Source organism: Microcaecilia unicolor, chromosome 6, assembly GCF_901765095.1.
Source record: "Microcaecilia unicolor chromosome 6, aMicUni1.1, whole genome shotgun sequence".
Taxonomy (NCBI): domain Eukaryota; kingdom Metazoa; phylum Chordata; class Amphibia; order Gymnophiona; family Siphonopidae; genus Microcaecilia; species Microcaecilia unicolor.
The window spans coordinates 197294311-197308462 of record NC_044036.1 but is presented as its reverse complement, the minus strand read 5'-3'; the positions used below and the strand labels follow the sequence as shown (position 1 = coordinate 197308462).

Here is a 14152-nt window from a genome sequence, read left to right as displayed (position 1 = left end):
CCTCTCCCCTCTCCAGTCGGTTCAAAACTCTGCTGCCCGTCTCGTCTTCCGCCAGGGTCGCTTTACTCATACTACCCCTCTCCTCAAGACCCTTCACTGGCTCCCTATCCGTTTTCGCATCCTGTTCAAACTTCTTCTACTAACCTATAAATGTACTCACTCTGCTGCTCCCCAGTATCTCTCCACACTCATCCTTCCCTACACCCCTTCCTGTGCACTCCGCTCCATGGATAAATCTTTCTTATCTGTTCCCTTCTCCACTACTGCCAACTCCAGACTTCGCGCCTTCTGTCTCGCTGCACCCTACGCCTGGAATAAACTTCCTGAGCCCCTACGTCTTGCCCCATCCTTGGCCACCTTTAAATCTAGACTGAAATCCCACCTCTTTAACATTGCTTTTGACTCGTAACCACTTGTAACCACTCGCCTCCACCTACCCTCCTCTCTTCCTTCCCGTTCACATTAATTGATTTGATTTGCTTACTTTATTTATTTTTTGTCTATTAGATTGTAAGCTCTTTGAGCAGGCACTGTCTTTCTTCTATGTTTGTGCAGCACTGTGTACGCCTTGTAGCGCTATAGAAATGCTAAATAGTAGTAGTAGTAGTAGCATGAGAACAGCAAGTTGAGGATTGAAAAGGGCAAATAGGAACTTGGGAATTGAGTGGTAGAAAAGTCAAAAGTGAGGAAGGGGACTGGGATTTGGTAAGGATGGAGTGAGTGAAACTAAGGAACTGCGCCAGAGAGCTGCAATCCACTGAGAATGATAGACTGAGTGAGCTAACAATTTTTAAATACAATAAAAAAATAAAACAAGGGGACAAGAAGAAAGAGGACTGAGGAGGCGTATAATTTGATACCCCACTGAATGATTTAAAAAGAACTCCTCGAATGACGTTTACTTACAGTCTTCCTTGCCCTGCTCTTTGATCTTGACCAGGGCCCACAAAATTTCTCCCACCTCACCTCATAGATCGGAGAATCAGCAACAGCATAAATTTAAAAACCCCATATGGTCTGCAAGCTGGCGTGTGATTGCAGACCCTGCTGTGAGTGACCCCAGCCTCCTCCTCCTCCTCCCACACACCCTACGGGAGAACCTGTGATAGTCTTTCAGTTACGCTGCTGACAATATATAGATCTCTAGGGTGCAGGGACTGTAGCTTCTCCTCTGATCTCCTGGAGGAAACCCCTACACTAATTGGGCTTCCAGAGAAGCTTCCAGTACCACTAACCAGCTCTTCCATCTCATCAGTATAGCAGAGGACAAACAACTGGAATAAGCTGGGTGCCAAACACAGGGGACTAATTTAGTAACTGCATATTTTTATTGTTTACACTAAACAGGAGCCTACTGGACCCCCTCCTCAAACTCAAAAGAGACCCAGAGGCAGACCCAAGGGAAGCAAAATCAAAGATTCCAAAGACATATTAAAGGTAAGAGTTAAGGTGTCATTTGACAGCTTTCTTCCTAACTAGTGGAATGTGCATAGATGGTCAGTAGATACTAACTGTGGCCCCTGCTGTATGGTATTGTGGATGCAGGTAACTATGAGGGGAGTTCTCGTTGCATATGGACATAAAATAGAAGGAATGGATATGTCTTACAAAAGATGCAGGGAAAATGTATATTGGGAACAATGCACTGAGAGGGTTAGCATGGGATCAGTCAACTAGGACAAACAGGCTGGCACAATGAAAACTGAAAGCAGCAAACTAGTCTTGGAAATCCACAGCATGTGTTCTTTCTATATCCCTCAGACTGAGAGAACACAAGAACATAAGCATTGTAATACTGGGACAGACCAAAGGTCCTTCAAGCCCAGTATCCTGTTGCCAACAGTGGCCAATGCAGGTCGCAAGTACCTGGCAAGATCCCCAAACTGTACAGTACATTTTATGCTGCTAATCCTAGAAATAAGCAGTGGATTATCCCCAAGTCCATTTAATAATGGGTTATGGACTTTTAGGACATTGTCCAAACCTGCTAAGTTCAGGGTCATAGAGAGAGGCCCACCACCACCACAGCTTCCCTCCTCCACCCCCCCCCCCCCCCAGTCCTCTACTTGCCTGGAGTCCTCCTTCTTGCCGCGACCTGCTTCCTGTGAAGTAACTTCCTGATTCCCCATAGGTGGGACACAGTAGGAAGATGGACCATGGCCAGCAGAGCAATGTCTCTCGATTGCTGCTGCCTGCCATTCAATGACTCCAGTTAAGTAGAGGACTAGGAGGTTGGAAGGGAGGGAAAAGCGCTGGGTCTCCCTCCTTGGAATCCGGCCACAGGGGAATCTTTCCCCTTACCCTCTCTCGGCAGCCCTAGCTAAACTAACTACTTTTACCACATTCTCTGGCAATGAATTCCAAAGTTTAATTACACATTGACCCCTGGATTCTATATATTGTACTTAGCATTCCACGCCAAAATCTAACTGTATTCTGTAACAATGCGTGTAACTTAAGCCAATCAGCATTGATAACAGTGCTGAACAATAATTGGCAGTAATTAGAATTTACGCACATAACTTGCTTTGCGTATTCTGTAGTACACTGCACCTAAATTCTAATCCACACATCCAAAAAGAGGTGTGTCATCGACGTTCCAAAAGCTATGCGCATGTTTATAGAATACACCTGCTCCGTGTGTAAATTAGGTACCAGTATTTACCCCAGGATGCACCTACAGTCGTGGCCACTACACGTATTCTCTATACCACACATAATTCTAAGCAGAGTTTATAGAATACGCCTGAGTGAAGAAATATTTTCTCCGATTTGTTTTAAATTTACTACACTGTAGCTTAATTGCGTGCCCCCTAGTCCTAGTATTTTTGGAAAGAGTAAACAAGCAATTCACGTCTACCCCTTCCACTCCACTCAGTATTGTAAAGAGCATCCTGAACTGTTTCCACAGTTCTGGGTTCATTCATGGACAAAGTCAAGCAGGATCTGCTGATCAGAAAAATTATCAGAGAAGCTTAGTGCATGCGTCTGAAAGCTACCGTTGATGCTAGTACAGGGTCCAGGACCATGGACAGAACAAATATGTTTTCTTTTGAAAGGTACCGCCCTCTGCTGAAAAAAGACCAAGAGGGAGACCTCGAAAGTGGGTGAGTAGCAGACAAAAACTCTTATCTTCTGAAGTGGGTAACGGACAAAACCTTCTTTTACCCTTGCCACAGCTACCGTGTTGAGGTAAGAAGTTAAAGAAGGCATACTCACAGTGGCGTACCAAGGGCAGGGCAGTGGGGGCGGTCCACCTGGGTGCAAATAAAAAGGGGGTGCTCTGCTCCTGCAGCTCCAGGCTACCACAGTTCCCAGTCGCTATCTGCCCTTCCTCAGCTCCTTAGACAGCCCCCTTCTCATTTCTGCCGCCCGGCGCCCTGCACTTTTAGAATCTAATCTTTGAATCGGCAGCACAGCATCTGTGAAAGAAGCAGGTTGCCTCGGGCTTTCCTTCACTGCATTCCGCCCTCCTCTGATGTAACTTCCTATTTCTGCGAGGGCGGGACACAGAGTGAGAGAAGGCCCGAGGCAACCTGCTTCTTTCACAGATGCTGCAAGCTGGCGCTGTGCTGTTGATTCAAAGATTTAAAAAATGCAGGGTGCTGGGTGGCAGAAATGAGAAGGGGGCTGTCGAGGGAGCTGTGGCTCGAACTAACAGCTAAAATAGAAGCTAGGACTGGAACTCGGGGGCTGAAAAGGGGGTTTGTAATGTAGGGCAGGTGGATGAAGAGGACCAACTGGGGGCTGAAAAGGAGAGTAGGTGGGATAAGGGAGAGAGTGAAGAGAAGATGAGTAAAGCAGAAACCAGAGACAACAAACTAAATATTTCTTCTTTTTTTTTTGCTTTAGGATAAAGTAGTATTGCAGCTGTATTAATAAATGTTTATAAACAGAAAATGGAAATAAGGTAATGTTTTTATTGGACTAATTTTAATACATTTTGACTAACTTTCGGAGACCAAAACCCCCTTCCTCAGGTCAGGATAGGATACTGTAACAGCACTATACTGTATTGACCTGAGGAAGGAGGTTTTGGCCTCTGAAAGCTAAATGTATTAGTCCAATAAAATAGTGTTATCTTATTTTCTCTATTTGTTTTATTACTGTTTGTTAATTTGTAAAGTGGTGATTGGTATTTGTTAGGTTTTTTTTTTAATTTTCATCTGCTGTCTTTACATTTTGCACAGTACTAGGGGACATACATCACTATCACTGTTTCTGTAGTGTTGCATTGTATGCAGAATCTGGCTTCTTGGGGGTTCAGTTTAATTTTTCTGTTTAAATATTTCTATTTTTAGTTTGTGGTTACTTATTCTATAGTGGATTAGGGTGTATCTGTGTCTGTGAAAAAGACATGGCTTTCTGTTGGCACTGACTATGCAGGATTGACAATCTGTGCTATTCTGGTTGGTTTAGTTTTACAATAGGTGAATTGATGTTCTAATGCTCACTGCAATGTTTAAGGTGCTTCCTTTTCCTAGGTACACCCTTCTGTGACTCGAAGAAATTACTGCTTATGGTATGGTAGAATTGCTGTATGGGTCCTGAGTGTTTTGTATTCTCAGTATGCCTAGTACTGGATTTTGGAGGGGGGCGTTAAAAATGATCGGCCCTGGGTGTCAACTACCCTAGGTACGTTACTGCGTACTCGTACTGTCTCCTATTTAGGCTTCAAACCTGTGCATTGCTAGAGGTAACTGTAACCCATTTCACCAGCAAAACTAAATATATGTTCCAGGTTAGACTTTACAATAAAGTTATCATGGTAGAGAAACCATTTTTATGCTTGCAATGTACACCATTCGATAATGTTGACGTTTTATAATCATATATTGAAATAATGCGTTATGCAGTCTGCTAAAATAAACCAAACATTTTTCATTAATGAAAATTGGCCTAAAGCCTGCAGAAGGTACTGAATTGTCACATCTGTGGTCGTGATTCAATAGGCAGGCGGCAAACAAAGCAAAGACCAGGTCCAGGCAAAGGTTCAAAAGACAGGAAACCAGCAAAAGCAGAATCAGGTCCAGACAAAGTCTCTCAGGCAGAAGTGCACCAGCACCCACATACCAGGGCCTAAGACGCAATGCAAAGGCAACTGACTGCAGTCTCTAGTTGATTAATAAAGCCCATCCACACCTGAGGTGCAGCTGCAGCAACTCTGAGTAACAATGGAGGCTGTTCCCACAGGAGATCTCTAAGGACCAAATAAGGGCTTCCTTCCTGTCCTCGTTACTCCAAGATGGCTTCCTATCATATGATCTATCCAAGATGGCTGTACCCCTTGAGCTATCCAAGATGGCTATGACTCTTGAGCCATCCAAGATGGCTGCCGCCATTGATCCAACCCAGATGACGGCGTCCAGAGATAGGAAACCGAAACAGATCTTCCCAAAGACAGAACTACCCCAGAAAGGATAGGCAGAGGCCAGCTCAGAAGCTGACCCCCAGAAATCAGGTAGAGGCTGAGTGACGTCTCCTCGCGTGTCTTTCACTTCCAGGCCGCACTCCACCTCTGCCGGGCCACTGGTAGCGTTAGTGGCATGCAGCATCAAACAGTGGATCTTTTGGTGTGGATATATATTGGATCGCCCATCGTCGCATTGTCAACCTGTCTCTGCCCCAAGGTTTGTGCCGACCCCCTCCCCTTTGAACCTTCTAATTCGTTCAACTTGCATTCCAGGACTAGCAGATTAGGCCTCGCGGTGCGATGTTAATATTTATTTATTTAAATTGTCACTGTGCTGCTTAGGCACTTTTTTTTACACATATTATTGCATTTGCTTGCTGCTGCTACTAGTTTGGTTGGAGCCATGGGGTGGGGGGGTTACAAAATGTGAAAGGACTGAGGGGGGGGGGCCAAGAACATTGGATGGGAGAGAAAGTGGGAAAATCAACGAAGCAGATAGTGATGAAAAAATGTAATTTATTAATAGATATATTAAAAATTATATACAATACAGCCCGACACAGGCCGTGTTTCGCCCAGCAGGGCTGTTTCAGGGGCTACACAATGATCCTCTACTGTCAAAATATGGTAGATTTGATGAAACCAAATGTTCTGAAGACCACACTTGTGAATCTTCTAGTATATATGTTGAAAAAAAACAGCTCAACCAAGCAAACTTTTCTGGTTTATTTGGTTGAGCTGTTTTTTTCAACATATATTCTAGAAGATTCACAACTGCGGTCTTCAGTACATTTGGTTTCATCAAATCTACCATATTTTGACAGTAGAGGATCATTGTGTAGCCCCTGAAACAGCCCTGCTGGGCGAAACACGGCCTGTGTCGGGCTGTATTGTATATAATTTTTATCTATTAATAAATTACATTTTTTTCATCACGATCTGCTTGCTGATTTTCCGTCTTCGAGTTTGCAGACCGTCTGCCCCTTTGCTTTCTTGGGAGAGAAAGAGGGCATGCTGGATGGATGGAAGGTACAGACTTAGGGCCGGATGGCCCTGATGGAAGGGAGAGAAAGGACAGATGCACGCACGGCTGGATGAAAAGGGTCAGGGGCAGACACTGGATGAAGAGAGAGAGAGAAAGAGAAAGGGAGCTGGATGTAAGGGAGAGAAAGGGTAGACGCACGCACAGCTGGATGGAAAGAAGCAGAGAGAGGGGGCAGATGCTGGAAGAAAAGGGCCAGGGGCAGATAGAGGGGCAGACACTGGATGGAAAGGAGCAGAGAGAGGCTGCAGATGCTGGATGGAATGGGGCAGAGAGAGAGGGGGCACACGCTAGATGGAAGGGAGAGAGCAGATCTGCGCAGCTGGATGGAAAGGGGCAGACTCTAGATGGAAAGGTCTGGCACGATGATTACATATGCAAGTTCAATAAAAGAAAATGTTCACTGTGTGTTTCTTTTCTGACCATTTATCTAATTTCATGATTATTGCTATTAATAATTTTTTCATTGGGGCGGGGGGGTTTAAAAAAGGTTGGCCCCGGGTGTACTCTAGGTATGCCACTGCATAAAGCTGATAAAGTCTGACAGTGTTTTCATTTGTGGACATTTACCATGCAAATAGTTTTCCAGTGTTCTCAGCCACAGTTTGCTTAAGAAAAAGTCCAGAAAAATAATAACCTATTATGCTGCTACTACTGCTTACCATTTCTATAGTGCTACTAGACGTATGTAGTGCTGTACACTTGAACATGAAGAGACAGTCCCTGCTGAACACAGCTTACAATCTAATTAGGACAAATAAGGGATAAGGACAAAAAGAGTAGCAACATTCTGTGGAGAATCCCAAAGAATAGCAAGATTCCAGAATCCCAAAGAGTAACAAGATTCCAGAATCCCAAAGATGACCACTACTTATCCTATATAATAATTCTCACCTCCAACATTCTATGCGTCTTGCTTCCTGTGTCCATGGCTTCTTCGGAGTTGGTCTGCTAGGCTCCGTAGCTCAGGCTGACATCACCGTAGCCATTGTGGCCACACCGCTGGGGGGTGGGGCTGTCCTGGGAGTGGGTGGGGCGCATGACGTCCCGTGTCCAGCCGGCTCGGTGCTCTGTACAGCCTGGGAAAGAGTAGGGTGGGCGGCAGCAGCCAGGCCGCGGCGATCAGGAGCCCCCCCGGCACATCACACCCCCCCACCTCGGCGCATCACCCAACCCCCCCCCCCCCCAAGTACATTCTTGCCTGCCGTGTGCACGCCGCTGGAGGGGGAGAGTCGGTTCCGTTGGTTCCCTGCTCCCTCTGCCCTGGAACAGGGAGTAACTTTTAGGGGTCCCCACATCTGAAGAGTCTTGTGCAAGGTAGAAATAGATGGAGAGTCTTCAATCTGGATATTAAAAAGCGCTGTCAATTTAACCATTAACAGCAGTCGATCACAACTGAAGGTTGAGAGAAGCAAAACAGTAGCCTAATTGGGAATATGCATACTGATCACCTGAATAGTTTCCCAGTTTTTACCTCAGCTGCTCCAATGAACAAAGTTGTCCAGTGTCCTGTACACAATGTTCTAGCAATTGCAGCCCCACATGATTGCACCTCAAAAATACTACATTATCCTGGCCAGGACTAAAATGCACAAATTCCCACAAAGGGGTTACCAAATGCCGCATACAAAGAGGAAGGGGTCGGTAAGCAGTTTTCCACCGCCAACTCAAATACCTACCCCGACTCAACAGACGATCCTCAGATATGCGACAAGCACTCCATTATATACCGGCGGGAGCCCTGCTGTTAGCTCGGCTGGAGGAGCAGCAGATCTACTGGGGCACGAAACATCTTTATCACCGCCAAGTTTTAATCCGCCATCTTGTCCTGCTGCGCTTCGCGGAGGAATTGGAGATACTCGGCAACCGGAAGGCGGAGAACCGGGTAACCCTGACGGTGGTTCTCCCCAACAAGAAGCGGCAGGAGATAAGACTCAAGAGACGGCTATGGCGTCTCCCAAGCTGGCGTCACTACAATCCATCTGGGAACTAATACAAGAAATGTCAACAACACTAGCTAAAACAGCACAAGATACTTCTTCTTTAGTAAGTAAAGTAGAAATTATTGCATCATCATTGGAAACTTTGAAACAGGAAACTGACTTAAAAGTAACACAGTTACAAACAGAGGTGGTAAATATAAAAACGACAACAGAAACTCTTATAAAGGATAAATTAATGGTTTCGAGGAGAATTGAGCAGATAGAAAATCATAACCGCCGATTAAATCTGAGGGTGTTAAATTTTCCTGTAGCAACGGGGATAACCCCGTTGGATTTTCTAAAGAAATATCTTACTGAAATACTTAGATACCCTCAGGAAGCAATTCCTCCTTTAAATAAAGTTTACTATTTACCGCCTTCGAAAACGACAAATATGATATCAGAGAATTTACCGAAGTTACCTTCTGATGGGATACAAGATCTATCTGCTTTATTGGAGGAATCTTTGTCGGAGATTGAAATAAGAAGAACTTTAATTGTATCCTTCATATTTGAACAGGACTTGAATGCTTTAATGAGATTATATTTCAAAAATTCTACTAAACCCTTTTGTGGTCAAAAGATATGGATATTCCCTGACGTGGTAAAAACAACACAGGATAGGAGGAAAAAATTTCTAACTTTTAGAGAAGAAGTTAAAAATATTGGAGCTAAATTTTTGCTTGCTTATCCTTGTAAGTGTTGTGTTAAATATTTAGGAAACAAATATATATTTTTTGATCCTGACCAATTAAAAAATTTTTTGATTGCAAAACGAATAGTTAACTAGATGGTAAATTGTTAATGAAGGAATAACTGATTAAGATATAGAGAATATGGAATTTCTGGACAGGCCTATTTACTTTTAAAAAGACATATTATTTAGATATCTCCTCTGATTCTGTTTCTCCTTCCCCTTCTATAATATTGTGGTCTAAGAAGTATTACGTACTATGTTCTTACATTTTTTTCTTTTTACTTATTGGAATTTTATCCAATGTAAATGATGTTTTTTTCTTTCGTGTTACTAAAGCAAGTTGTCTTGTATAAAATTATAAATGCAAATAAAAAAAATAAAAAAAATAAAAAATTCCCACAAAGGGGTAAAAAAAGGGAGCTATGAGGATCTTGGCCTACGAGTGATGTGATAGCCAACCAAAGTCTCTGGAGAGGAGCTGATACAACCCTATGCTTAACCCAAGGAGGCAAATCCGCCAAAGGTGCATGGAGCAAAAAGTTTAGATGTAAAGGTGCAAAATATTTCTTCGACGTCTGATAGGAAGTAAACACTTCTGTTCCCCTAAGCCAATCACCTAATGTCTCATCAAGTAGGCCCAGTTATAAAGTCTGAAATCTGGGATACCCAGGCCTCCACACAACCAATTGCCAACCAAATGTTATATCGGAGCTGAGGTTTTCCCCTCTTCTAGCAAAAATGCCCCAAATCCCTCCGCAAAGACATAAAATTCTGGCCTACAAATGCTAGAGGGAGAGTTTGCATAGTATAGCACAATATGGGGAAAATTATCATTTGAATTAAGGCTATCCTACCTGAAAGAGAGAGAGGAAGGTCCCACCAAATTCTCAGCTGTGCTTTAGATTGTGTCATTAACCTATGGAAGTAGAGTTTATATAGTCAATTGGTGTTTACAGACAAGAGAGCTCCCAGATAAACAAACGAACCCTCTGCCAGCAATATAGTTGCTGGACAATGTGAATCAAATCCTTATACTCAGGAGCTTCAGGACCTGGATGTTATTTTAGCGCGTGTGGTTCTCCAGGTCCTCGAGTTATACAAGTCGATGCTCCCCTTGAAAATCCGCCACCACCCGCTATGCCTCTGAAGCCATCGCCTCACAATGACCCACCTGGTCCAAGCATGTGCCCATACTTTCCATCTGTTTTTTTGCGTAAAGTTCATGGTAGAAGCCATGCGATCAGTGGCTCTACTGTGTGGCTTCCTGCACAGGCTCCAGTGTAAGCAGTGGTGGCTCTGGTCCTTTCCCCTCCCCCACTCTTCTTTCTTCCAGCAGCTGATTTACCAGGGCACAAACTTGTCTTGGAAGCTTTGAATATCAATGTCTGAGATGGTACCTTCTGAACATTTGGGCCCTGAGCATGTGCTCAGTTTGCCTATGCCTTGATCCTCCCCTGTTTATCACCCTTAGTTGAATATAAAAATGTTACAAAACAAATATATGTAGCAAGAAAGAAATTCCATGGCAATAATCAAATTCTGCAGGAAGGACTTAGCAAAACTAGAGGAATGGTCTGGAATTTGGCAGCTTTGATTTAATGCTAAAAAATGTAGGGTCAAGAATTTGGGCTGCAAAAACCCGAGGAAATGGTACAGTTTAGGGGCGTGAAGAACTTTTGGGTACAAAAGAGGAGCAGGACTTGGGTGTGATTGTATATGATGATCTTAAGGTGGCCAAACAGGTAGGAAAGGCAATGGCAAAAGCTAGAAGGATGCTTGGGTGCACAGGAAGAGGAACAGCCAGTAGGAAGGAGGAGGTGATGATGCCCCTGAATAAGACTCTGGTGAGACCTCATTTAGAATATTGTGTGTGATTCAGTTTCAAAAATATATAAACAGGATGGAGTCGGTTCAGAGGGCGGCTACTAAAATGGTCAATGGTCTTCATCATAAAGGGTATGGGGACAGACTAGATCTCAATATGTATACTTTGGAAGTAAGGCAGGAGAGGGGAGATATGATAGAGACATTTAAATACCTATGTGTCATAAATGCACAGGAGACAAGTCTCTTTTAGTTGAAAGTAAACTTTAGAACGAGGGTGCACAGGATGAAGGTGAAAGGGGATAGACGCAGAAGTAACCTGAGGAAATACTTCACGGAAAGGGTGGTGAATTTGTGGAACGATCTCCTGGTGGAAGTGGTGGAGACGAAAACAGTATCTGAATTACTACTACTACTACTACTATTTAGCATTTCTATAGCGCTACAAGGCGTACGCAGCGCTGCACAAACATAGAAGAAAGACAGTCCCAGGACAAGTACATAAGATCTCTTAAGGGAGTGATAGGGAGAGTAGATGGCATGGACGGACAAACTGGATAGGCCGTATAGGCTCTATCTGCCTACATTTTTCTATGTTTCTATGAAAGGTCTGTCAGGGCAATTCTATAAACAGGCGCCGGTGGCGGGAGGTGGGGATGGTGCTGGGCAGACTTATACTGTCTGTGCCAGAGCCGGTGGTGGGAGGCGGGACTGGTGGTTGGGAGGTGGGGATAGTGCTGGGCAGACTTATATGGTCTGTGCCCTGAAAAAGACAGGTACAAATCAAGGTAAGGTATACACAAAAAGTAGCACATATGAGTTTATCTTGTTGGGCAGACTGGATGGACCGTGCAGGTCTTTTTCTGCCGTCATCTACTATGTTATGTTACTATGTTACATATGTGCGCTAGGCACTATTCTATCAGGTAGAGCCTAAATGCTATAGCACATAACTGCAAAGGAGCGTACACAGAGATGGAGAATGGGCAGGCCATGGGCGTGTTGCCAAGTGACGCACACACCTACTATCAGTTACACGCATTGCATGGTGCCCTGAGATGCTCCAACTTGTGCCAGACATTGTCCTGGTGTAATTGGGCATGCTGAAATTTTGACACATCACAACAGCTTTACACTAGTATTCTATATTATTATTATTAGCATTTGTATAGCACTACCAGACGCACGCAGCGCTGAACATCTGACACAGAGAGACAGTCCCTGCTAAATAGAGCTTACAATCTAAAATAATACAGACAGACAAGACAATTAAGGGCGAGGGAAGTACTGGGTGAGAAGGAACAAGGGGGGAGGCAAATGAGTAGTGGCTAGGAGCCAAAAGCAGCAGTGAAAAGGTGGGTTTTCAGCATAGATTTGAAAACAGGTAGAGATGGAGCTAGACGTACAGGCTCAGGAAGTTTATTCCAGGCATAAGGTGCCACAAGAGAAAAGGAACGAAACCTGGAGTTAGCAGTGGAGGAGAAGGGGGACGACAAAAAGCTTAGGTGTGCCCAGCACACACCATTGGGGCACCTATGTCAAGACCCCAAGTTATAGAATTACCTCTTGTGTTTGCAGACTGAACTGCATGAACTGTAATCTGTTTCTGAGTAAGTACTGCATCATGTTGCATGAGAGGAAGATGATCCTCTTTCTGCCAGTTCATACAGAGGTTGCTGCTGGAACTGAGGAGCTGCAAGCATTTATTCACCACTATCACTTGGATGGATACAAACATGGCACATTCCTTCTCTAAGTATATAGTATTTCCCACATTTCCCACAGCTTAGGAATAATTTCTTCATGCTGTGTATCAATAGAAATCAAACAAAATAAAACATGGAAAAGAAAATAAGATGATACCTTTTTTATTGGACATAACTTAATACATTTCTTGATTAGCTTTCGAAGGTTGCCCTTCTTCGAAAGCTAATCAAGAAATGTATTAAGTTATGTCCAATAAAAAAGGTATCATCTTATTTTCTTTTCCATGTTTTATTTTGTTTGATTTCTATTGATAACATTAAGAGTGGACTAACACGGCTACCACACTCCTCTACTTCATGCTGTGTAGAAATCTGAGTAGTATGTGTAATGAGAGCAGATCCCTCAGATCCTTTCGTATTCTCTTGTCGATCCTTGGTTTCTACACACAGCCATCTGATTTCAGAGGAAGATGCTAACGGTGGAGGCCCCCACCAGCTGCACAATTGTAGCTGTGGTGAGCCATCTGCTGGCATAGCTAGCCATGTGGTTAAACTGACAGGAACATGCAGGAAAGGGAAGAGCTGGGTTTTGACCGTTTCAAAGCCTGGTCAGCCTGTGTGGAAGGGAGAGACTTGCAGGTGCCAGCTAAAAAGAGAACTGTTCTCTTCCTGGAAGGAGGGAAGAATGGCCGGAGATGTTAGTACAGGTAAATCACGCAGTTGTTAAGAGTTCAAGTGAAAAGCAAAATATTATCAAGCATCATAGATCTGTGAATAATTAATTCCAGAGATTTACTAGGGCCCAAAGTGTTCAGCAATCGTTTTGTTTCAAAGTCCGACATAGTAACTTAACATGTCCCACTTCAGGATGCTGTAGTGTTATAAGTAAATAAATTTGAGGATCCCATGCTCCTGCAGTGCTTCGCTGTTCTTCAGGACCTCAAACATTAGTGGCATTTCCTACTATGACAAGTGTATCTGAAGGTTGCTTCTTTCCACCTTCCTTCCCACTTGGCAGTCCCATAAATTGCAAGGGGCTCAGTAGTCCAGGTTCCTTTTCCCTGGTCTTATCCTCTGTCATTTACTATGTTTCTATGCTGCCTTATGTTACCAGCCACAAAAATACATCACCATAAAACTCTCTCAAGAAACACAGATGATGCTTCAAAACAGCAGCTACATTTATTGTTAAATGTGATCCAGCCACATTCGTTATACCCCTCGAAAGATTTCAGCACTATTCTTTTTTAGGTCCATCAGTTTTAAATACAGAGTAGGACAACCTTTTGCTTCTGGGCCAAAAGACACTCCCAGGCCTTTGTTCCAAGCTATTTAGGACATTTTCCTTGCTGCACATCTTTGTCCACAACTCTTCTCATCCAGTGTCCTTGTTTCCTTTTTTGCATAGATGTTTCAACTCCATGAGGGGTTGTGACAATAGGATCCAGAGCTGCCAAGTTACCCGTTCCAGGAGTGAGACTTTTTGAT

General features: G+C 43.7%; 1 protein-coding gene across 2 annotated transcripts in view; it reads left to right on the top strand.

Moving 5' to 3' along the window:
• Positions 1-14152, top strand: part of LOC115472218 (high mobility group protein HMGI-C-like) — a 67066-nt gene that overhangs the window by 31116 nt on the left and 21798 nt on the right. For both annotated transcript variants that reach the window (XM_030206407.1, XM_030206408.1), the window contains exons 3-4: positions 1348-1437; positions 3060-3107. In XM_030206407.1, coding sequence (XP_030062267.1) covers positions 1348-1437; positions 3060-3107 — 138 coding nt within the window. The remainder of the gene's footprint in view (positions 1-1347; positions 1438-3059; positions 3108-14152) is intronic.